A 26,730-nucleotide genomic window follows, 5' to 3' on the forward strand; every position below is an offset into this window, starting at 1 on the left:
ATCCCCTTGAACCCACGCGGATCAGCGTGGTGACCTTTGGGCAAACAACCCCCATGACAAAACACGGTATCGGCTTATCTTCATTGAGAAGTGTATTGATAAAGAGCTGTGTATTGTAGTAATTATTATTTGTATTTTCTAGTTCTGCCCTTTAACAAATGACACCGCAAGGCTGGTCGAATCCACGGTGGATAATTGCAACGAGTGAAAGAGGCCCTGCATTCAAAGAAATGTAGATGCTGCCACATCACGTTCATTGGACAAAGCTACAAGTGGGTGGCTTTTGCTTCACTAAGCCTCTAGTTTTCAGAGCATAACGCTGGCACACATATATTAGTTTTCATGTCAGGGACTTTGCACGCAAATTTGAACAAAGTCACATTCCAGGAAGTCCGAGGCATGTTGCAGCATGCCAAAAGGACAGCTTACAATTGTATCGCATTTTCCCTTTTCTCTCTGGGCAGTCATCTTCATAAGGGCATTTGATATTTAACTATTACCTCTTCAAAGCTACGTTTACTTGTTCACGTAGATAGTTCACATGGGGGGAAAACAATTAGAGTGGAAAAAGAATACACCTGACAGTCATCTCTGTGACTTTCATCTTGAAACCCTTGCACGGCACTATAAGAATAAAACACCCATGTGTTATGTAACATAGCTGATGATGAAGTTGAACCACACTGTTATGTCTTCCAGGTTAACATGCAGGGCAGAAACTCAAATCACGTGATTAAAATAAAAATCCCAGGTACCTCATTCTCCTGCTGAATTTTAACCCAGGGGCAAAAATTCGATGATAAGCGGTCATTGAAGCAAGGTCGCGGTCGAACTGCCATCAGCCGTCCAAATTGCGAGCCCTCTCTTTGTCTACGACAACGGAGACCGAAACAAGCATTCGTTTTAAAACCATTTTTGCAAAATGCTGACGATTTCATTCGGATGGGGAGATGAGCAAGCGGGTGCCATGCGGATCGCAAACAGACCGCCGCGGCAAGAGGTGGAGAAAGCTAACGAGCCCCCACGGCCCATGCGGGTTAGGGGACTGATGATGATAAATTTGCCCGAAGTTCATTTTTTCTGACCCCTTTTACTCACCCTGGTAACCCGCACATCACCTGTAAATATTTACATTCGCTTATCGCAGAAAAAAAAGTTCCCAATATCATCACCTTGGCGACTTTGCGAGATTCGATTAGCAAATGTTGGCATTCGCTTGTGCTGCGATTGACGCTCACGAGAGCTCATAAACCGGCGGAGGAGATGGCGTTCCGGGTCTCCGTGTTGGTATTTTATAGAAATGTCAATACGAAGGAATGCGCATATTTGCTCAAGGAAATACAAAAAAATTGCATCGCATTGTCCACGTGCATTAAAAATGACGTCAAAGTAAGTTGACAGGTGCGTTTGCCGTTTTGGAATTGTCGCTTCCCAAACTATATTATCGTTAGGGGTGATGTGGTTTAATCGGTTAAGCATGTTTATTGCTCGTGACACAGAACAATATCGATTTTTTTTGTAAGAATTGATTCTATTTTATTTATATATCTGGTCTATATCATGGGATGGCAACAGTTTTGGGAGGCCTTCTTCCAGCAGTGGATGGACCGTGGCTGATAATGATGATGATGTTGTTGATGCCTTGTATGTATTGGACTGTAATTGGTTCACGTATCCCCTACTGCCACTAGAGGCTGCTTCATTCCCCATAATGGAGGGAAAAGAAGAATTGATTCTTGAATTGTGACCTCGAATTTTTATCCTTCCTCGAATATCACGATGGGGATGGAGAGTTACAGGACTAATAATTATTATAATAATTATGGAACACCAAACATCACTTGCAAAGCGTCAATGTTCTTAAGCACGCCATGTCACAATCGTCGTGCTTGGCTGCCTTTGTGTGTCTCCTTGTGTAACTATGGCAATGCAATATAAATACGTACTATAAATAAAATGCGAAATGATGACATGCGGTAATAGACAGCAAAATGTGTATAATGAACCGTGGAGTGTTGATCTCGCACAATAGGAGAGACATAAATGCACAGATACGTAAGTGTAAATGTATAATCCATAGCAATTTGGAGATGCACGGATAAAGAAGCGGAGGATAGCGACCACAAACTGAGAATCATAACAGCCCTTATTTATTTTGACGACCAAACAGCAACTGGCTCGTGTCTTGGCATTACATTCGCATTCTTCTTCCTCGAGACTACGCAGCAGACAGAAAGATGGCACGGGATCTCACCGTATATATGTTCGGGCATACAGTGGGCTGGCTGGCTGGCTGGCCTGCCTGCCCTCCCGTGAGCCAGACTCACGTCCGTTTTGCGTTATTTGGGGCAAATAGAGGCGGGTTGCTATGGCAGTGAGGGCTGTGCACACGGGTATCACGGTCAACGCCGGTGAAAGCCGAGAGCAATCCCAGCAGTTACTTCTTTGTGCAAATATTGGAACTGTTTAAATCCGTCACAGCCGCGGACCACTTTCGCGTCGGCGGACTTCTATTTCGCTCCCGTGACAGCACCGCAGGAGCACGCGCAAGATTCCAGCCCCCGGTCAGGAAAGGAATATCCCGTTAGCGTGCATGACCATATGTGAAAATTTTGATTAAATTTCTACGGTGATGATGATGATGATAATAATCCAGTATTTAGAGAAGGCTCACCGTTTACATTTTTACGACGATGCGAGCAGTTTCGCAAATGCACGTGGCAGGCTTTTAGCTGTCGGATGCGTCTTCAGGGTGTACCGTTGCAGTTGTTCTTTGGCATGACGTCCGACGTTTCGCTCGGCATGCTGGGAGCTTCTTCAGTGTGCTGAATTCAATTCCGAAATTAATTTCATCGCGAAGCAGCAGACATTTCCGAACGACGCCAAAAAGACATCGGAGACCTATACAGCACGACCGCACAAAAAAAACCCCATGAAATAGTTGCAGGCTTAAATTATTTTCCGTTGTGCTTTGGATAAAAAAAAAATTGAATATATATTTTTTGGAAACGTGAACATTTTCGTGATGCCTTTGCACTAAAATATCCATCTGTCTAACTCGCATTAAAAAAAAATGGGAAAGAAAAAAAAATCAGGAATGGATTCACAAGGGGTGCATGGATGATAAAAGCCAAAGCAGAATTCCTTCGTTAATTACACACACGTGCCTCGCCTGACAGTCCCAGTGTGAGGCGTGCAGGTGTGAATGCAGATAATGTGGGACTTTAAATCTCACTGACGGTATTTAGATTGAGAATCCCCACGTAGGGCAATGGTAAAGGTGCCGCCCTGCAAGTTCTTGCTTACCCCACTGGTAGTGGAACAGCCTTCAATACAGGGTCTTTAAAGAGCCCCTGTGGAGGGTATTTGGTCAACTTTTTCAAATTGATCAGATGTCACTTTGGAACTGCTTTTTGTGTTTAGTTTGTTGTCCTTCCCCCGCACCTCCGATGATTACGGTTGGCTACGTGCGGTGCGAAAGAAGTTCAACATGCGTGTCATGGAAGAGATAGGTGTGTTCCCATATCTACCCCAGAACACGTGACCTGCCGATCGACTGGTGAACCCATTTATACTGCTGCGTGGACAGAGACCAGGGGAGGTTGAAATGTAAGAAACATCGCTTTGTTTCAGCTGCTGCGCTGGGGGATCGAATCGAAACTGGTGACCTCTGAATTACAAGTGCTCCTCCTTGCTAACCATCACACCATGGTTGCATCCTATCAGTCCCGTCTACGTAATTAAATGTATACACCGCTCTACTAAATGAGCTAATATACAGCTTGGTGTGATTTTATCCCTTATTTGTAATATTTTTGTTTGCACTCTATTCATCCCATAGTGTTCTGCATGGTCGAAGTATTAGAATTGTACTCCTATATTTATTCACTTTTTTGCTATGGATTTACAGCAAATGGAATGAGTTATTATTGTAATTAAGTGATAATTTATGGACCATTGTCAATCCACTGCTGGAAGAGGGCCTCTCCAGGCATGTGGGATGCTGGACCATACGTCACCACACTGGTCAGTGCAGGCTGATTAAGGATCAGTAGCGGCTGAGACATCACTCACCAGGGATGTTAGCCATGGCCACGCAGCGTTTGCCTGCACATGATTTCAAGACATTACCTACATTTGCAGAAATACTGCAACAACAAAAAAACGTGCAGATACGGAGCATTGCGCTTGAGCAGAGGATTTCACCGATATGACAACGCCCGCATGATTTAATACTGAAATTACCCATGGGAAGAAAAGTGAAAGACCCGGGATTCTGGAATAATAATTATTAGCGCTGCACAATGTTACTCGTGTAAAAGTCGAGATGGAAGCCAACGGAAAACATTTATCCTGACAACGCTTTACAAACAGAGCTCTGGTTCGTGTTGAAATGTATTATTTATTGCTGTTGTCTGTTGCATGGTGGTTTAGCGCATGCACACATTATAAAATGTGGGTGCTCAGATAAATAGGTTAGTGTATCACTTATGGACTATAAAACAACTACAAAGAACAACGCTGTATTTTGTCGGAAACTGGAGTTAATGCCATGAACTATGTTTTTTCGTCTGTGACATGGCTTTGAATGAGGATTGTGTACCCATGCACCGAGACTGTTTCCAGCCATCTGAGAAGAGAATGCTGAATTTGTATAATTGAGGCTTGTGGCATTCAATAAGGCAAAGTATTTTTTTCAATATAATTTTGAGAACAATTCGCTCAGCAAACATAGCTATTAGAAATATTTTTGTCCCAGAAAATTAGGTACTTCATCCTGTTCTGTAAGTTTTTTTTTTTTACCATTGACATAGTAATCATTAATTTGTTCATTTACTCGTTTTTTTACTATTATCTCTAGATTATAAGACACTCGCGAAAGTAAGATGTATCCCAAACTTTGCAGGAGAATATCGTACTATCGAGAGCCATCTGTCAGAAGATGAATTCAATACATTACCAACCTCTCAGTGGTAATATTCAGCAATGCAATTGAGAACGAGCAATGATTGTGAACAACTATATTAAAAAACAATTATTCCAGAAGGCAATGTCTTATGTCAATTATAAAACGTACCCCTAACTTTTACTTTAAAAAATACGGGGGGAGAGTTGGGGGGGGGCACAAATTAGTGTATTTTAATGTGGAGAATCTAGTCCTTATTAATACAAATGCTCTGGGCGCTTGGCTGTTTCTTCTACATTGCATTGCCTCCTACAGTAGTGGACTAGTACTGCAATGCACGGCTGCACCAAATTCCACGACGTGTCATAACACGACTGATTTCGGCAATCGAAACACAATTTGAATACTGGAATCGCATCCAGCCCTCCGAGGTCTTTCCGCCGCTCACGAGCAATGCCTGAATTTCCGCACAGCGGTGGCCTGACTTCACAGCTGGGGGCGACATGCTTATCGTTAATCGCCACCCTCGCACTCGAGCTGAGGCTCCTTGCCTGCCTCCTTCTCCAAAGCAGGATACCATAAATGTAACGGTGAAATATTCTGTTTGAAAATAAAATTGTTGTTGTTGTTAGAATACCATCGGCTAGCTGGAGCGCGGTTAACACCTTTGCTGACAATCGCGCAGACACGAACCTTTCAGGCATCGCGTTGCTCAGCTTTTATCTTGCATCATTTTTTTAGTCGAGCCCAAGTTCTTGTGCCGTCGTTTCGCTCAAATTTTTTTGCGGGAGGTGTTGTTTTGGGTAATATTCTACAGCAGAACGGTCCCTTGACCACCATCATCATCATCATCGTCAACGTCGTTGTTCATGATCCATCCACGACTAGAGTGAAGGCCTCACCTCGCTGTCACCATCCCTCGTGGTCCAGCAAAGCCACAATTCATCCAATTCCTGCACGTGAGCGGATCTTATCGCTCCTTTGGTTTATTCGGTAAAGTCACGTAGGTAAAACATCAAAATTAATAAAAATAAAATAAAATAAAGATCACGACGTTTCGGAGGCAACACAAGTCTCCGTCATCAGGTGGGACCGTCACAGCTGCTAGCAGCTAATCTGGCTGTGACGGTCCCACCTGATGACGGAGACTTGTGTTGCCTCCGAAACGTCGTGATCTTTATTTTATTTTATTTTTATTAATTTTGATGTTTTACCTACGTGACTTTACCGAAAAAACCTAAGAATATGAATCCTTGCAGTCACGAAAGCTTCAAATCTAGAATTATCGCTCCTTCTTTGCGATGGTCATCCTCTCCATCTTAGCGGTGGCTGCCATTGGCTATTATCTCCACGAGCAGTTTGTCCTGCCCAACCCACTGACTTCCCTCAACGGTAAATATGATGTCAATAAATTCGGTTTATTCCCTGATCCACGTGTTCCTCTTCCAACTGCGCTTATCTCTCCATGCTTCTTAGCACACTTTTTGGATTTTCTTTCATTCTCTTTTACAGTGTCCCTGTTTATGAACCATATTTCTTCGTGGGTTTAATTAAACGATTTAAATATTTCTTATTCAGGCACATTTGTAATATAGCTCTTTATATTCCAATTCAGTGTGCCAAAAGTGCTCTCATTCACCTCTCTAATAATAATTTAATCATTATGATCTCGATCCTCATTTAGTAAATGCCCTAGTTATACGCTGTCTCTTCCAGTTTATTTTCTTTAGCTGTTTCGCCTTCGTGTTTCGTTACGTCAGAGGCGAGCTCAAATTCCACAATGAAGCCGTGAGAATTCTACAGAGCGGACCATAAAGCAATGCATTTTAAAGGGTTTTCAAAGCGCGGTTGAATTCCTTTTTATGCGACCCATATATTTAGTGTATGTCGTGGTCTGGAGCTTCCTTGATGTTTACGAGTAGATTCCTTCATACTTAGAGGTCACAAAACTCAACTGCACCTTAAGCCAAAGGTGTTGGCTATCCTCAGCAGCAAATTTCCACTAGCTGGCCCATTACAACCGTACACAATCACCAATTGCATTTTTTTTTTACTTCAGAGGACGCGACAACAGATCCGTTTTCAAACGTTTCTATTTGGCTCTTTAACAACCTCGATGTCAGCGGCAGCCTGAAGTGGTGCTTAACTCCAGCCACTCGCATCCACAATTTCATGCCGTTCTGAAATAAACCGGCAGCACAAAAACATAAAGCTGTCCACCGTTTACACCATTGGTACCTCATTTGCCAGTAAAAAATATGATAATTGTTTTTTTTACCCTTCTATCTGGCAACAAAACTGACACCTTTTTTTACGAGGAGTCATGTTTGCATAGACCAAAATACCTGCAGTCATAATGCAAACAATGGTGCATTGTATTTGAGTTGTGCGCCTTTGGCGTCATCTAGTCCAACCCATGTGAGACTAGGCTCTAAGGAAATCTGTCTCGGGTGTGGACCAATCAACTTCAAGGACAGTGCATACATTATCAGAGTTATGTTTTTTGTTTGCATTATGACTGCAGGTATTGTTGTCTATGCAAACATGACTTCTCGTAAAAAAGGTGTCAGTTTTGTTGCCAGATAGAAGGGTAAAAAAACAATTATCTGTCCACCGTTGTACCGATACAGCGAGACGTCGCGGTTCGTTCTAACCACGTTCCCCCATAACTCGGCGTCTCTGAACCAATTTTCTGCTGCCGTATTTCCAAAAATTGAGACAACGTTGTGCCTTGAATGAAAACAATTCTAAACACTGTAAACAATTTGGCATGAGACTTTATTCATCGCTGCTTCCGTGACCGTATCCTCCAGATTACAAGATGCATTGAAAGTAAGCCTCACCCCAAACTTGTGCCCGATGTCAATGAAGCTATACTCTACAAATCCAGTCACACTCACGTGCACAGACCTACTTTTGTTTTAAAATACCGGTAGGAAAAAGTGCGTCATGATCCGGAGAATACCGTGTCCCGTTCGGGAGAGTGAAAGCCTCGAGTGCCTGCTTATCGTAAAAAAAAAACAAAGCCCCATTTGCACATCTACGTCAGCTGATGTTTCAACAGCAGCTGACGTGTTCCTCGGTGCGCCACAACCTTAAGCGGTAACCAGCGAGCGCGTCCCATGATCTGAGTGTGGCGAGGCGGACTGGGCTTTAGCACCGCGTGTTTACGGGCAGACGCCTCCTTGTCCCCGATCTTGTTACCTTATGAGGAGCGACTCCACGGTTGCTTGTTTAGTAAAAAAAAAAATCACTGGATCGAGATTTGTTAGTGTAAGTTTTGCGTGTGTCATGAACCACGAATGGCTTATTAAGGTAAAACGCAATGCGAGAAGGGGCATGTTTTATTATTAATATTATTATGTTTTTCCTTCTTCCTTTGGGCCTGCCATGCATTTTTATCTTAATCGAGCTACAGTTTCACTCTGCAAATACATTGGTGCATTTACTTCACCCTACATTACAAATGCATGTTTCATATTTTGCAATAGGCGTTATGTTTATTATTAAGCCTGTTCATTAGTCGTCATCGTAATGAACTAATGAATGAATAGAACAGCAGCCATGGTCAATCCACTGCTGGATGGGGGTCTCCTTACGCCTTATTTAGGTCATGAATAGACGTGGGGAGCTAGGAAGTACAGTACAACAGTGGATTTTGCCGCAAGGCCTTCTGCTGCTGACCACCAGGTAGCATCATCCCCGCAGACGCCTTTGACAGCGCGGCTTGCACTGGTGGCTATATCCATCACAAGAGCCATCCAGCAGCCTCAGCCGCGCGCAAGCTTACAAGGAGATCTCACGACATCGGGCGCATTCTGGGCGGTTTTGGTCGCAGGAGGCACGCTGCAATAACGCTTCTCGACGCTAATCGAAGCATCAGCCCGCTGCAAAATGGCTCACTGCACGGGAACGCCCGGCTACGTAAGGGTTGTGAGCGTGTCCTTATGAGCCCCCTGTCTCCTTTTTATTTTTTTGGTCTACATTATGTTGGCCCAGCCTAAAAGTGGTACGCAATGCTTAGCAGCGGTGGCAGTTCGGTGACGGGGGCCGCAGCCGCCGTCCCCTCGAAGAGGTCAAGGTGGGCACGAGAGCTGCAGCAGAACGCACAATAGGCGATGCGGTGTGTGTGTGTGTATCACAAAAAAAGATAACACCTATTCTTATTCCGTTGTGCGTTTCATGCCCAAGTTTGTTTAATGATTGTTTACCATCGACCGTCATTACCCCCTTGAGTTGTTGTATACCCCCGGCCCTTAAACAAGGAGATGCTACAAGGTTGGTCTTGTGGTCCGTGTTTGGTGGAGCTGTAGTGTAGCGGTGAGCACGCCGCGCTACAAACTCTGCGACCCGAGTTCAATTGCCACTCACGGCCAACGCCGCTGGCAATTATCCGAACCAGTCCTGGAGCCTCCCTTAGGGCGACTCAGCCTCAACGACGAGTGCCTGGCTGCGATGTGTAAGCATCGCCACTCGGGAGACTAAGGCGGGCCGGGCAAGGTGCTGGCCACTACCCCACAAGCGTCGTGTACCGTGCTGACCCTTCATAGTTGCTGCCGCTCGCGAGCAGCACTTGCACCCCACCGTCTACTAAGGCTCTAACGGGATCTTCGTGTTGTGTGTCGTGTCTGTTGATCATCGCAGAGCCGTCATTTTACTTCGGCGAGGTCGAGTATCACGTGGACGAGAGCGCCGGCTTCGTGGAGGTGCGCGTGTGGCGCACGGGGACCGACCTCTCCAAGACGGCCACCGTCACCGTCCGCTCGCGGAAAACGGAGCCCGTGTCGGCCGAGGGTAACACGAGACGCACCCCGCCACGCACGACCACGATGGGAAATTGGACGGTGAAATAAAGAGGGCTCTTATGAAGGCGCGCAATCGATTTGCGAGCGGTGAAACACGCCGTCGATTTTTTATTTATTTATTCCCACTTTTCCTAAAGCAACCAAAATACGGCACTTGATTTAAAAAATATAAATTCTTCACCAGGTGAGGATAATTAAGATACGATCATAAACTGCACATTGAAAACATTGATCGCATCTGCTCTGAGTAACTTGGAATCCTTTGAAGCACTGCTCTGATACAAATACGGATCTCTTACTAAGAAAGCCAATGTTCTGAATGTCAATCCTACTTTACACGAACCAATTGCATATATATTGAAATATTCAGATGGAAAAATATACTTCCAAAGTAAAAAAAAAAATCCTCGTACTAGCGTTTGGCTTCTTAGTTGTTTGCACATTAGCATCTTGCGATTCGGTTATAGCAAATATGTGAGAGTTATTCCAACGAGAAAAATGTCGGGGGCTTCATAATGAGCGCCACACACCTGTGTTGGCCTGTAGAGGCTGCCACGGCGGCATGCGCAGGTGCAAGGCGCTCGTGAATCTGCTCAGTGTCTGGAGGAGTAGCCTCCAGTGCCCAATATGCCCGCGTTGCATCTGCCACCACACGTGTCTCAAATTTCTCCAGCTGCCTCCAGATTGTTTTGCCAGGCAAGCCGTGCCTTGGTGAGTAAGCGCACTTCGCATCCATGCGTCGCACGCGCCCACTTCACGGATTCCATCGTGACGACACCATTCATAGAGCGTCCAAAATCCGCACGCATCTCAAGATGTTGTAACAATAAGGGACACGTACATCGAGAGAGTACGAAGAGATGATTTTGTTTCTATTTTGCTGAGCAAAGGCCCAAAGGCCCGAAGCACCAAGCGGCCAGCAATACAGAAGGTATTTATAAAATATGTATTCCTGAGTCAATAATTACGATCCATATTTGTGGGTTAGACCACGTTGTTTTATGCCATTTCATGCCATTGCCGGGTGCAGTAAATGAAGAAGCTCAAGGCCGGTGGTTGGCAATTTGTGGCCCCGCGAGTCGCATCCATCCCGTGGAGCCGCTCGTGGCTTTTCCCTGGGGTCACGATTAGTGCACAAGCACAATGTCAAGGAGGGCCACTAATGTGGCCCACTGACTCGTGTGGGTTGCCCATCACTGCTGAAAGCCGTTTGAGCGAAACGTCATGGTATGTTGGTGTGAAATTTCGTCAATGAAATGTTTTGAGCCACCGTTGAGGAGCTGTATTGGTCAGCATTAAATCAATAAATCGGCACGTATAAATGATGTTTGTAAAGCTGACAAACTAGTCAGGTGTTGGAGGGTTAATGACAAGAATTTTGGCATTAAACCAATACATGGGCTCACCAAAAAACAAATATGGATCAACAAACAAGGTGACATAGATGCTCATAGATAAGAGTTAATACGTTTCCTGAATCGAGCCAGGTTGTGATAACTTGTCAAAAGAGACGATGGGCGGGGATTTCGGAGTCGATCCATTCGACAGAAGAAGCAGAAAAAGAAATGTCTTGGCCTGCAGTGCGGTGGTTGATCACAAGTGTCGGGATGAGACAAGCCAGTGTGGTAGACATCCGGGAGTGATGTGGAACATTTTGCAGGGCGTTGTGGTCGAATTGTGAATGAAGGAAATTCATAGAGCCACGTGATGAATTACGAGTGTTATATTTTTGCTCAATAAATAAGTTGTACGATTGAAATGTTGAACTACATTGTGAAAATACGGTATAGCCGAACTTAGGAAAAGTGCATGTGAAAATGTGCAGGCACTTTGGTCATGGATTTTTTTTTAGGATAAATAAGTTTCCAGGGTAATAATAATCTTAATTAGTTCATTTTATATACCGTCATGCATGCTAATAGCATCCCATAATGCTGTACATTAATTATATATAAGGGCCAAATCCCATATACAGCCACTGACAAAGCAATTGAAAACCAAAACACCGAGCAAAAAATAATAATAATAAGCAAGTTAATAAATGGCACAAAAAACAAAAAAACACAAACAACAGCAAAAAGTTATCACAACAAAGAAATGAGTCCAGTAGCTTATTAGTTATTTCGGTAAAGTCACGTAGAAGGGAAGTAATAAAATAATAAAAATAAAACATAATAAAATAATTTTCACGATGTTTCGGCCACAACGCAAGCAGCCGTCCTCAGGTGAAGAATGAAATCGAAATTTAGAGTCCAGTAGCGTTCTCAACATCCCAGACCACAATCCCAACTTCCCAACGAAGTCGGTTAAAAAAGCCCTCTTTGATCTGTGGTGACCTTTCAAGCTACGGTTTGTTTCTTGCGGTGCATCACAATGCCTGGAGAGAATTGTCCACCTCGGGCATACATGATAGAGCCGTCGCAAGCGTTGACATCCGCGCAAAAGGCCCATTAGTCCTGTGTGCCCCCACGTGATCGTGAGGTAGCCGTTGCAGCTGGTTAGGTTCAATGGGTGTGCTTTCCTTGGCAGGGAATGCAACATTGGCAGCAGCGAGGCTTAAAAACGAACCCAACGCAGGAAAGTGTTGTGGAAAAAAAGAATAACGGAAGGAAAGCCTTGCATTACAGCCTACTTACCCAGCTAAGTTGGTAAACAAATGTGAATTAGCTAAAAACCAGCTGGAACCATTTAACAAATGGGTACAATGACTCGCTTGTACTTAACTTCACGAAACATTGCCCTTTATAAGTGTGATTGGCTCAAGGGCATGCTACGTGCACACTTGGAAATTTAACTTTGCTTTTACAGAACCTGTAATCTCATACATACAAAAAACAACTGCTTTTGTGATGACAACGCCCGGTTACATTGTTTCGTCATTACAGTTTCATCGTACCATGCGTCATTGTTAATACAGGTGACGTGTGCATAAACAGGTGAAACAACATTAACGTGTAAAGATTTGGCTTGTTATATCAAGTACTGTATGAGCATCAATGAAAACATTGCAGCTTCGAAGGTTTACTTTTAATTGCAAAGTGTACTTCTGTAAAGTTCGTCAACACCGAATATATATAAAATACATTACCTCATTAATTTCGTGTTCATTAAAACATAAATTAACCGCAGTGCGTTTTAAATGCAGTACGCTAAACACGACTGCGCCGGAGAAGTGATGGCTTCAATATTACGTCTCAAAATAATAGTTTTTTTGCTGAATCGTTCACAAAGAGAAACGTTTTAAAATCCTTTATATTAAGTTCACTTGCGCGCTTGCTTGCTTGCTTGCTTACGACCGTGCAAATCTTTCGGTCGTTTTTTAACCCACTTCCCGTGATCCAATCGAGCTGACATTTTCCACACAGACTCGTTGTGCGCGACAATTAATGTTCGTGAAAAAAATTCCAACATTTTACACTTTTTAGGACAAAAATATGATATTTAATTACCAATTGCTTAATGCTGGCAGACAATCATCTGACCCATAGGTGGCATCCATCTCAAGCCAAAGGACGAGAGGACTCTATCCGCCACGCATATAAAGGATTTATAGTGAAAAACTTTGTTTTTACAGGTTATACTTGTTCACTCTTGGGGTTCCAGTTTGCATGTGGACTGAGATTTATCTTTTCAACTGCTCTCCACCTTCAGCAATGCAGCAATGACGTCACCAGTTTCACACGTGCGCAGAACACGGCTCTGTAAAGTGGCCAGCCTCTTCATTCAAAGGCATTGGTTTTCACAGGTAATCTCCTGGTAAACCCAAAGTACATAGAATAATTTGAAATGGTTTGTTTGGGAAAGGATCTGGCCCTATTTTTTTTTATCGCACTATGTTACATGTTATGGAAACGTGTTGAAATACCTGTTCAGGTCAGCGATGACAGTGTAGTGCCACTTTCTCAGATTTGGTGAAAAGACATTGACACGTGAAATGGAAGAGAAATATAACCGTAATCTACTGAACAATTTTTTTCCTGAAGCTACGCTGGAACAAATGTGCTTGGTTATAAATAAAAAAAATTTCGTTAACTGTTTTCAATATCGTAATATATTGCGGCAACATATCAGTTTGAATAAACACATTTGTACTCTATCATCGTTATAGAACAAACAATTATTATATCTCGGCCAAATAAATTAGGAACAGCAACAACAAAAACTTCCTCCGGAATAAACAGAGACTCTCTGTTGCTTTTATGGACGCATTACTTGTCATACCTCGCAGATTTAGTTCCGCCACACACGCAGTCGTCCGAGTTGTCTGCACACACTGACTCGGGTATCTGAGAATCCTGTGAAGGATTGAACCTGGCGAGTACTTGGATAGGGGACCACTCGTGCAGGGTAGATGTTAACTATCTTGCCTGGTATGCAGGAGGTTGTGGATTTTCAATCCCAACCTGAACCCTGTATAATTGGAGTTTGCACGTCTCGCTCCCCGTGGTCGGGTGGATTTTTCTCTGGGTCCTCCGGTTTTTCCCTCCACGTTTAGAAGCAAAATGCATTTATAGTATTTGGCTGCTAGAAATGCCCACGCGATAAGCCACTTCGTTGAGCTATCATTTGTGGATCCAGGTCGCTTCTAAAAAATAATTACAGTAAAACCTTGGATTGCGAGTAACTTGGGTCTGCGAGTGTTTTGCAAGACGAGCAACATTTTAAATTAAATATTAATTTGATAAACGAGCGAGGTCTTGCAATACGAGTAGTACGTTTACGCTTTGTCTGCCGAGCGTCACGTGATCACAACTGTTATACGAGTGCTTTGGATTACAAACACTTTCCAGAACGAATTATGCTCGCAATCCAAGGTTTTACTGTATACAGCTCAGTGGGCCTTACCTGGTAAAATAAAAAAATAGTTTCTCGTTTAGTTAAGCATGCCAGGTGTCATAGGCAGTGCGGCTCTATGAGTGGCAATTATTACTAGGAGATGACAGTACATCAGTGGGCTCAGTCCACATAGATTGCATGTGTTTTTTTCTCTCTCGGTAGATCGAATCTATCTGTATTGGAACTTTAGAGCTTCATCCCATCGTGTGGATTTTCTGCGTGCATTCAAAAGATCGCACATATTCCATCTCATGGAAGTGGCCAAACATCCCAATGCAGGACTCAACTGAAAACAAAAACGAGTCCTCAGACTGAGTGAGGTTGTTCCTCGCCAAATAGCTGTTATTCATATTATTTGTCGTAGGCTTTCAGTGAGGACAACATTACACGTCGCTTATCGGCATAACCACCAATTCCTTTCATATATACAGTAGATATAGCATTGGCCGGTGGAGTAAAGTGTATGTACTCCCACCTCTTCCAAGAGCAGTGTGGAAGAGTAGGCCAAGTATCCTCAAGAGGGGCCCTCTTCAGCTCACTCTAGTGGAAGCCCTTCTGCCAGCAGTGGCGTGAGCAAGCAATTGCAGGGCTGCACCTTGACCCATCTACCCATTGAACACGAACGTGACTCTAACTAAATATTTTCTCCCTTTTCCTGGAGCAGTGGCGAAAAAATTGCAAAACGTGGGCATGATCTGGCTGTTTAAGCAAATAACAGCTGTTTGACAGATTTTCACGCTTCAATGTGCACTGCACTAATACCTCTTTATGGGCCCGTGAGAATAGGCATGCAAACATGGCCACAATTTTCCGTGTTATGTTGCACAATCCTGTCCACAGTGTGCAGCGCCCTCTTGTCTCTGCGTGCAGGGGTTAAAGTGAGGGATTAGAGAGGTTAATGTGACGGGATGGCGTTTGAGGTGAGGCCGGTTCTATCTACAACTGCGTTCACCTTATAGCAAAAAAATTCAAAGGTGACGCGCCCACAATTTCTTGCTGGCAGAAAGGGGCTCAGAAGGAGAAAGCTCCAGAGAGGTCCTATATAGGGTATTTTTGGCCTACTCTTTTATGGTGGCCAAATGTCTTGGGAGAGGTGGGAGTTCCCACACTTTATCCCACCACACGTGGCCTACTAACTGTGGCGTCTCGATTTATGCGACTGGCACACTGGGAGATGAAATCGAACCGGTGACCTCTGGATTGCAAGTCCATTGCGCTTACTTGGATGGAGACTACAGCGGTATTAATGTCTAACAAATATGACGAGGGGAGAAATGTCAGCGCTTAAATGAGTCAATGAGGTCCCAAAATTAATCAGACTTCGATTTTTTTTAATGGACCTTTGATGCGTATTTAGCTCCAAGTGAAATAAATAAGTTTGATTGCTCACAATTTACATGATATCGTTTAAAGCGTGAGAGTATAAACACTACGTTTTTCTTTGCTAAATACGCATTAAAGGCAAATAATGTAACATTACTATACTGGCATGAAAATGATTGGACGTTCTTTTTGGGTCAGAGTTCATTGGTGTGGTCATCTTGTCTTGTACCATAGAATCATAGACACAGACATGCATTGATTTTTTTATTTTGTTCACCTTGCCTCGGAGATAACTCTGGTGTCACGTTTCAAATTAAATCATGAATATTACATGACAAAAAAAACATATTTTTGCAGATGCCCCATGGCACCAGAATATTGCCGTGAAAAATATTTCCCAGTGGCAATTTGTTGGAGAGGTTTAATAGCTAAGTTGCGCAGAGACATCTCAGCCCAGCGAGAAATCAATAATGTGCTGACTTATAACCTCCAACACTTGGCACTAACAGATAACCTCTCTTGCAGGCACTAAGCAGATCCAACTGAAATGAGTTTTGAGATTTACAAACACGAGAGAGATTCCACTTATTTATTGCACGATCAAAAAGAAAAGCCATCAGACCAATGACGATAAGTGTTTTGGTTTGCGTTGCTCTCCAACGTGTCTGCGGGTCGCACCGCATGTTGAAAAATCTTCTCCAGCGCGTGGGTCCACACCTCGTGCCTTCACAGCACATGCGATACGATCCACAAACACACCGTGGGTGGCTTATACAGCACAACCGCACACACCTCCACCGTAGATATATCTCGCGCTTTGTGTGTTTTTAAATCCTTTATATTAAGTTCGCTTGCTTGCTTACGACCGTGCAAATCTTTCGGTCGTTTTTTAACCCACTTCCCGTGATCCAATCGAGCTGACATTTTCCACGCATACTCGTTGTGCGTGACAATTAATGTTCGTGAAAAAAAAATCCCAAAATTTTACACTTTTTAGGACAAAAATATTATATTTAATTACCAATTGCTTAATGGTGCAATGCAATCATCTGACCCATAGGTGGCAGCCATCTCAAGCCAGAGGACGAGAGGACTCTAGCCGCCACGCATATAAAGGATTTATAGTGAAAAACTTTGTTTTTACAGGTTATACTTGTTTTTATTGCAACAAAACGTGATCCAGATGCAGTACGCCGCGCGGCTTGCTTGACCGGCAATCGCAATTCACGGAAGACGTTCACGACGCAACTAGGCCGTGTGAAGGAGGTGGTGGGAGGTGGTAAAAGATGGGGAAAGCCTCCCCCATCGCTGCCCCAACCGAGTGAGGACGCCACGTCGGCGAGGAGATGAAATCTCACGCTTTGTCTATGAACGCTGCGTCTCTCTTGGTGCAGCCGGTGTCGACTACGTCGGCATCAGCCGGAACCTGGACTTCGCTCCGGGCGTCACGATGCAGACCCTGCGTGTCACGATTCTCGACGACCTGGGCCAGCCGGTGCTGGAGGGCGTGGAGCACTTCGAGCTCGTGCTGCGCATGCCGATGAACGCCGTGCTCGGGGAGCCCAGCAAGACCACGGTCTTCATCAACGACTCGGTGTCCGACTGTGAGCAGCATTGCATCATCATCATCATCATCCTCCTTCACCACCCACCCTCCTCCCACCCTTCCACCTTCCACCTCCAACCACCCCTGCCCTCAATTTGCATATGGCTGACTATTCCTCTCTCTCTCTCTGTGTGAAGTGTCAGGTGATCGAAATTGCCTCCCTAGACTAGAATTCTATCCTGTTCTTATTTTTAAAAAAGCATACATGAAGCACACGATGTGGGCTTCCCACCTCCCATTAGCACGGTTTGCTACATAGGGTGTGAAATAAGTTCAACATATATATAATGCATGCATGCTCCCCCTGTTTTTGCAGCATCTTTAAATGCATTCGCATTTAGATGCATTATTTGTCCACGTTGTATTGTGTTGCATTTGTCCATTCATTCACTCATTGATTTATTCACTTGTTGGCTCGGTAATTTTAGAGGAATTTTTATTTTTTTATACAGAGCTCTATTAGTGGTGTGCAGTGTATGACCACAGGGCATACTCGCTCCACACTGCCACGCATACAATTTTAGCATAATAATAATAACCAAAGAATATTGCACACACATGGATTTCTTAACGCTTTTCAACGTGTGTTCGTCTTCGGAATAATTTAATTCGCAGTACAAATGTCAATTTGGCAACCCGTGCGGAGGTCAAAGCGTTTTGGCACATTTCCAAATAATGCCCTTACGATGGTGTTGTCCTTGTTGTTGTTGTCTTCACATTTTGGGAAACTCTGTCGTCAATTCGGGCAGTTTTTCAAGAAGTTCCCAGCGGAAATGCGTACATAGCACTGCGGGTTCGTTCTCACCGCACGGCGCTTACAAGAATCGCAGTGCCTCGCCGTTGTGGACCAAGCGACGGAGCTAATGCCTCAACGCTTTCGACCTCAGTGGAATAAGCCAAACAAACAAACAAAAACAATCAAGCTCCAGCATGTCGTCTACGCCCGCACTCGATGCGCGCGACTCAAACGCAACCGCAGGGAGGCAAACGGCACAATGGCCAGTTCGGGAGAGATGTTGCGAGTGAGTAAACCAGGGACGAGGACAGGCGCAAGGGGGACACGGAGATACGAGGAGACGAGCGCGAATGCGGCATCCCCCAATGCCGCCGCGCCATCGCCGAAGGGTTTCTTTATGCCTGCAACAGAGGTCACAACCGGGTACCCGATACCCGTACCCTACCCGATACCCGGCTACCCGTACCCGGCCGGGTAGGGGTACCCGTTTGCGACCCTGGTGCGGCCGGGTACGGGTACGGGTAGGCCGTGAGTCACTGGTGAATTACCGTTTGTCACTTGTTTCCCAACGTCTTGTCTCTTCTCACAATTCAAGTGCCTAGAATCAACCCACCCACGCCTGCAAAATGGATTCATCCCAGAGGTCGCAATCAGGTACCCGTACCCTACCCGATACCCGGCCAGGTACGGGTACGGCCGGGTACGGGTACCCATTTGCGACCCTGGTACGGCCGGGTACGGGTACGGGTAAGGAATCAAAACCCGTTTGCGACCTCTGGCCTGAAAAGAGTTTCCCCCGAATCGGCGTGAGAGCGCGCGCGCGAAGTTAATTGCGGCTGCGATATTAAGGACGCGCAGCTGCATTTCGTGTGCGCGAAAATTAAAGTTGATCAGGTTACGAAGCTGACGTTAAATAATGAAACAAACTCGCGTTTTGATGGGCTCTGCAAGATAAGCTCCCTCTTTGGGCGTTAACAACGTTAAACTGCTCCGTAGGGGAAGCTGTCTTGAGCAATTACAATTTGTCTTAAAACGTGCATGCCTTGCATGGTAATACTCATTAGTGCTGCCTTAAAAGTAACAAAAAATAATATATTAGCCAAGTCGTGTTTTTGTTGATTAGGTATCCCAATCTTGAAGTGTCCTACTTTTACAGCTTTATTCTACACAGATAGGTGTTGTGAAAATCTGAAGAGGGTCTCGTACGCTCAAATTAAAACACATTTATCCTGCGGAGGGAACTGATAGGAACGTTGGGTTGCTCGGTCAATGGCCAGGGTCAACGGTGGCGTGGTGTATTCCGAAAATATGCCCGACTGTGAGGGCGGGCACAAGCCGGCGTGAGTAGGTTAAACGTTGAGTTTTATAAGGGCACCACGGGGTGACAAGCCCCTCCCTCCCCTCCCCATCCAACCCCACCCTCCCCACCCAGCCCCTCCCCACCCTCCCCTCCCCACCCAGCCCACACTATTCGACATCATTGTAAAAAATAAATAAAAAGTCCATCCTATGTGTTAGTGAATTTCTGTATATTTTAAGCAGGAAATTCGTTTTTAAATTTAGATTTTTGTTTCTGGGTGGAGACCCCCAGACCCCCTGGAATATTTTGTCCCCCCCAATGTTGACTCCATGGCTACGGCCTTGTCGCCAACTAGTACCTCACCACCAGCCGATTTCATTTGGCCGATCTTTTCGGTGGGTCGCCTATCGGGTGTGTTCCCTCCTTTGGCTGCCACTCTGTCGTGAGCCTTGACCACCGGCCATCATGTACGTGTGTATCTCCGATTTAGCACGGTTGGCTACACACAGTGCGAAAGAAGTTCAACATACTGTACGTACGCATCATCCCTTCCCACGAGATGTCCTGCCCAAGCCCACTTCCTTTTTTGTGTGAACAAATGTAATATATGTCATTTGTGTAAATGTTCTCAAAACCCATGGGATCCCCTCTCTCTGTTTTTAAACATGCTTCTTCGCCTACTCTTGCCTGGCCGCCCCGTGCTTCCGTGCCACAGTTAACCACGCTCACCGACATTTCTTCTCCACGCACCCAATCCTCCACCACCCCCCCGCCTCCCCTTGCCGCGCAGTGCCCAAAGTGCAGTTCAAGGACCCGTTGTACACCAGCAACGAGAACGATGGGCAGGTGTCGGCCGTGGTGTACCGCAGCGGCGACGTCGGCTACAAGTCGACGGTGCGCTGCTTCACGCGGCAGGGCACGGCGGAGGTCATGATGGACTTCGAGGAGAGGCCCAACACGGACGACTCTGTCGTCACCTTCCTGCCCGGTACGCAGCGCGCTCGTTCGTAGGGCAGCGTCCTTCTTTGCCAGCCCCGGGGTGACCCTGACGTGCGACCTCTGACGTGCGGCCACCGACAATACCGCGGTGGCGAGATGTTAACTACCTCGCCTCGTATACAGGAGGTCGCGGGTTCGATCCCGACCCTGACGCTTGTATATTTGGAATTTGCACGTTCTCCTCATGGTTGCGTGGATTTTTCTCTGATTTTCCCCTCCACATTTAGAATCAACATCACGCGTTTAGAATATTTGGCTGCATTAAATTTCCAGGTGATAAGCTACTTCATTGGGCTATCAATTGCAGCCAGGTCGCTTCTGAAAAAGAGCTATACAGTTCAGTGAGCCTTACCTCGTAGAATAGTTTTAGTTTATAGTTTCTACACAAATGTGACAACGCTCCCCATCATTGTGCTGCCAAACCCCAATTGTTTCAATTATGTGGCCGTGCTCACACTGATGTCTTATCGGTGAAAGTGGCCCCCACTCTGAAAATGAGCGGAGAGCAACACTGGTTGTAGGGGTTAGCGGCGCAAGCCCAGCGGCCACCACCGGTTAATACCGCGGGTTTGTGTTGACCGTGAACGCAATGCACCATCAGAGGTACTTGCCTCGGTGGACGCACTTGACTTTCACGGTGTTGATGAAGCACATGTTCGGTGCCTATTTATCTTGAAGATGTGTCAGTCACAACGAAGCACTTTAAATTAAGCTGCTGTAGGCAAGATAAATTAAAATTTTGATTTAAAGCTTTCGTGACTGCAGGGATTCATCTTCTTGGTTCTGAATACGTGACTTTACCGAAAGAACCAAGAAGATAAATTAAAATCTTAATGTTGTTAGTAATTGCGTTTGCGCGGTGCGTTTGTTAATTCCTCTGATTAATGATAATCTTCCAACGCCGTAGGGTGTTATTTGATCATACTTCACCACGCCGGTCAGTGCAGGTTGGTGAAGGCGGTGAGCATAGATTTGGACGCATAGATGGTACAGGAGAACAGGTGGATTCATAATAATTACTCAAGGCAAAATGCGGAGTGTTTATTCGTGCTCCAGCTGAGATTTCACAATTACCGCATTATCGAGACTTCAGATATGAATACTGTTGATCCAGTCTGAATGAGCATAGTGCACGCACTTAAATATAGAAATGACCTTGGCCAGGATGACACAAAAAAAAACAATTTGTCCGAATGTGATCTTACTTGTGAAACTCTCTCTATACATCTGTAATAAAAGGGCTCGAACACTTCTTTCTGTCTTCGTGTCTTTATTCAGGTTCACGTCTTTACCCACACGGCACTCTGTTATAACTCCTGTATTTGTAGCCCCCGGCTATTCACTGCTATTATAGCTTCCTCACCCCTCTGACTCTCTGCTTCATCTACTGTAACCTCCTCCCTGCAGACTTGCTGCTACCCCTATGTGCAGACCCTCTGGCTGTCACTGTATGCAGACCCGCTGCCCACTCTCTCTGTGCAGCCCCGCTGCTGACTGCAGCCTCCTCGCTGCTTCGGGTCGGTCACCGCTGGCCAACGGTGCCGATCCTCGCTCCCCCCGTGTTCGTGGCGATCTCGCCACACCCCGCTTCGCCCTTCGTGGCCTTCCTCTGTTCCTGGTTCCCCGTCACTCCCCTTGCTCTTCCGGTTCCCCTCCTTCTATACTCAACCCCTCTCCCCCCACGTGACCTAACTCCTCCCCCCCTGACGGCACCTCAGAAGGGCCGTTTACAACCGCATTACATCACCCTCCCCCCTAAAGAAAATCCAGCCGACCTCGGCTGAATTGCAACCTGAAAAGCAATGCGGGTGTAAAGGGCCAACACGCAAAAAGACACGAAGCATTGAAGAACATTATAACAATAACACAACACAACACAATCTAACGAAACGTGAGGGATTTCGAGCGAGTACGGGTAGCCGGGCCGTCCCGGACGGTCGGCGGCCCACCCGCCGAGCGGGAACGTGGAAGGGTTTTAGGGGCGACGGGCGCAAGTTCTTCCGTCGCCATTGGAGGCCCGCCACTGTCCCGCTCGCGTCCAGAAACATCCCGTACTCGCGTCCGCGGAGGGATAGGAAGAGCTGCAGGTCCCGTGGGTTCTGCGGCTCCGGTCGGCGTCCCACAAGCGGAAGGTCCTCCTCCCTGCGCTGTCACGGCCGGCTTGTCTGTGAAGGGTACGACAGGCGCTCTCGCAAGGTCAGCAGACACAGGCAAGGGCGAGTCGGCAGCAACAGACCCCGGCAAGGCAACTTGGGGAGATGACGCATCCGGCCGTGGGGCAATGTATGGCTTCAACCGGGACGTGTGCACGAACCAACGCCGTGCACCAACCTGAACACGCGCCGACTGTGGGTTGGGAACCTCAATGAGGCGGACCGGACCCTGCCAAGGTCGATGTAATTTAGGAGATGTACCTGGCCGCACCTGTGGGCAATGAAGCCAGGCCAGGTCCCCCTTTTTCCAGGGACACTCCCCCTTTGAACGTCGGGCACACCGCTCATTCCTGGCCTGAGCCTTGGCAGTAGCCATGCGGGCATTTTCCCTCGCCTCAGCGACACGCCGAACGTTGTCCTTAATATACTCAGGAAGAGGCTTAACAGGCCCCCTCGCACCGGTTCCCAACTGGTCATGAATCGGCGGCACGTTCTCACGGCCGTACATAAGGAAAAACGGCGAGTATCCAGTAGCCGCGTGCGGCGTCATGCGATACGCCGAAAGCACCCCAGGGATATGCAAATCCCAATCAGATTGGTTTTCCCCGACTGTATGGCACAGCATGGCGGACAGAGTCCGATTCAACCGTTCCACCATACCATCCGTTTGCGGGTGGTAGGGGGACGTCCGTATCTTTTTAGTTCCAAGAGCCGCACACACCTCCCCCAACAATTTAGACGAAAAGTTACGTCCCTGATCCGTAAGGAGCCTCTCCGGAGCCCCTTTGTCCATTACATACCCAAATAGAAAGGCGTCCGTGATAGACGCCGCTGACTGGTCAGGCAAGGGCCAGGCCATCGGCCAGCGAGAGAGGTACTCCACCCCCACCAGTAAATACTTATTCCCTTTAGCTGATGGCGGAAAGGGTCCCAAAATATCTAACGCCACCAACTCATTAACCCGAGATACTTTAATCGATTGTATCGGCGGAACATATGGATGTTTAGGCGGCTTACGGCGGGCACAATCGGGACACGCGCGAACGTGACCGACGACATCCGTCGTCATGCCGTGCCAATAATAGTCTCGTTGCAGCGTCAATAGGGTTTTCTGCACCCCCAGGTGTAAAAGTGTGTCACAGTGCAAAGATCGAATCAACTCATAGCGCAATGACGCAGGCACAACGAGACGCCAGTGTTCCTGTATCCCTTCCCTCCACATCAGTAACCCATCTCGGAGAGCAGTTTCCGAATTACCACCCGCACCGACTTCCTTACCCGCCTTCTCCGTTCGTTTCCGTAACGACACCAAAGAATCGTCCAACATTTGCTCCCGAATCCACACAGACCTTGGAAGACGCAAAATCCCGTCAGCCGGTCCCCCTTCAACCGGTCCCGGTGTAAGCGGAGGTTCGAGAACATCCACTGCCCGCGCGACAGGTTGAGGGGGGGGCTGAGCCGGTCCACACCTATGCGTCCCCAACGCACACGCACAAGGGGATTGTTGCGGCAACCTGGACAGTGCGTCCGCGTTAGCGTGACGCACACCCTTCCGATGGTGAATTTGGAAGGAGAATTCTTGCAACGTGTCCAGCCATCTCGCCAATTGTCCGGATGGCTGGTCCATCTTAAGAGCGTACTGCAAGGCCGCATGGTCCGTTCGGACAATAAACGACCGACCGTACAGATACGGTCGAAATTGGCGGAGAAAATACACAATAGCCAAAAGTTCCCTGCGAGTGACGCAGTAACGAGTTTCCGCGGGAGACAAAACCCGACTCCCGTACGCCACCACACGCTCAACACCACCTTTTGACTGGGACAACACCGCCCCAATCCCGGTGTCACTCGCATCAGTATCCAGAATGAAGGGATGTTCAAAATCCGGATAATCCAACGTCGGCGCAGTAGCCAGTAGGTCGCGCAGGCTCCGAAACGCCGCCTCCTCCGGCGGTCCCCACACAAATTTGTGCCCCTTCCCAGTAAGGAGATGCAAAGGCCTGGCGATAGTAGCGAAATTCGGAACAAACCTCCGGTAATATGAGGCGAACCCCAAAAACCGACGCACATCACCCACCGTGGCGGGGGTTGCCCAATCCCGGACACACGCAGTTTTCTCTGGATCCGTGGCCACCCCGTCCGCACTAACAATATGTCCCAAGTATCGAACGGAACGTTGCAGTAGATGACATTTCTTAGGCTTGAATTTCAAATTAGCAGAACGCATTCTGGCAAAAACGGCCTCCAACCGCAATAAATGCTCATCAAATGTGCGGCTGAAGACAATAATATCATCTAAATAAATGAAACATGTCTCCCACTGCAACCCCGTCAATACCAACTCCATCAATCTCTGAAAGGTGGCAGGGGCTGCATTCAACCCCATCGGCAGACAGTTAAATTGGAACAACCCCTGCGGCGTACGGAACGCTGTCTTTTCCCGCGAGGGCTCGTCAAGGGGAAGCTGCCAGAAGCCCGAAGAGAGATCTAGCGTTGAAAAAAACTTAGCCCCTGACAAGGCGTCGAGAGAATCGTCCATACGCGGCAGGGGATACGCATCTGCCACCGACACTTTATTTAACTTCCGAAAATCCACACAAAATCGTAATTTACCATCTTTCTTTTTAACCAACACGACAGGCGCACCCCACGGGCTATTAGACGGAGATATAATATCCGCTTTCAACATGTCTTCCACTGCCCCTCGAACGTGCTCACGCTCAGCCGGACTCATCCGACGCGAGTTCAAGCGGATAGGGGCCGCGTCCCCCGTTTCGATGTGATGAGAGAGCAGCGAGGTGCGTCCCAAGTCCAAATCGTCCGAGCTAAACACATCGGAATAGCTCGCTAATAATTTATGAATCGCACAACGCTGCTCAGCGGAAAGGGCCGAATTTTCCGCACATAATTCGGCGATCCAACGATCGTCCACCCCTCCGTCGTGTGAAACACCACCCACCAGCCCCCCGTCCGGAATGTCACTCTGAGCCGTAAACGCCGTAGTGGCGTGTGCCACAACGGTACCAGCCGGCACACACACGCTTTCAGAAGTCGCATTTAATACCTGCAAAAACGGGCGCTGATCCGGACGGACAATGGTTTGCGCCCCCACCAGTGCCAATCCGCCCGTAACAGCGGCGGACGGCGACAGCAAAATTCCACAAGCACTCTGCCGACCCGGAACCGGCTTCCGGTATCGTAGGGGAATGAGCATCTGCGAGCCAGGTGGAATATCAACTGAAACTTCCGATAACGCCTGCACCTGGGCAACCGGAGCCGGTCGCCCCCAGGTGGACTGTAAAAACGCCAATTTGCGGCCCCCTGGCAGTTCAATGCAATTTTCATTGATTCTAATTAAAATGGGCATCTTAGCCAAAAAATCCGTGCCCAACAAGCAAGGAACCGCCAGGGACCTCGAAATTAACACAACGCCCGAGGCCGAGACCCCCCCGATAGAAATATTAGCGTCCACCTGTCCCACGATGCCCATACTACCCCCGTTCGCAGCGATGCAGGAAGCGTAAGCCGGCCTCACGGCCCCCGGTGGGATGTTCAAAAGATGGAATATGACATCCGAAATAATGGTCGCGGACGCCCCGGAATCCACCAAAATACGCACGTCCACCCCTTGGATCGACCCCGGTACAGTGGACGAACCTGTAGCGGCCGCGACAACCCGCCGAGCCAACTTACGCCACTGCGTTATCGAGCGACAAGGCGCAGATACTGGCCTCCCATATTTTAGAACATCCGCGTCGCACAACAACGGCGATGAGTGAGGTGTCAGGCCTTGCCGGGTGTCTGGTGCGCACCGACTTGCCTGTGCCGGAGGGTCTTTCTTTGGGACGTCCGCGATCGAGGCCTCCTGCTGGGGCGGCCCCGGAACCCGGGCCCAGCAGTCCCTGGCATAGTGGCCCCGACGGCCGCAGCGGAAACAGTCGACGTCGGGTCGGCGCGCAGCAGGCACCCCGTCCCGACGTGGCCGCGCCGGCGGCGGAGCCCGCGGCCCCGGCTCGCTTCGAGCCGGCCACGGAGTGGAGGCGGCCGACAGCTCCTTTGGGCCGGT

The 26,730-nt window shown here is 47.2% G+C and overlaps 1 protein-coding gene across 1 annotated transcript in view; it reads left to right on the plus strand.

Annotated features, from left to right (window-relative positions):
• The window catches only part of LOC133350031 (FRAS1-related extracellular matrix protein 2-like), a 137,422-nt gene that overhangs the window by 83,428 nt on the left and 27,264 nt on the right, over positions 1–26,730 (plus strand). The window contains 3 exon segments of the mRNA XM_061563990.1: positions 9,551–9,700; positions 17,265–17,474; positions 20,303–20,500. Of these exon segments, the coding sequence (XP_061419974.1) occupies positions 9,551–9,700; positions 17,265–17,474; positions 20,303–20,500 (558 nt within the window).

Source organism: Lethenteron reissneri, chromosome 32 (genome assembly GCF_015708825.2).
Source record: "Lethenteron reissneri isolate LAM-NWPU_2019-01 chromosome 32, ASM1570882v1, whole genome shotgun sequence".
Lineage (NCBI taxonomy): Eukaryota > Metazoa > Chordata > Hyperoartia > Petromyzontiformes > Petromyzontidae > Lethenteron > Lethenteron reissneri.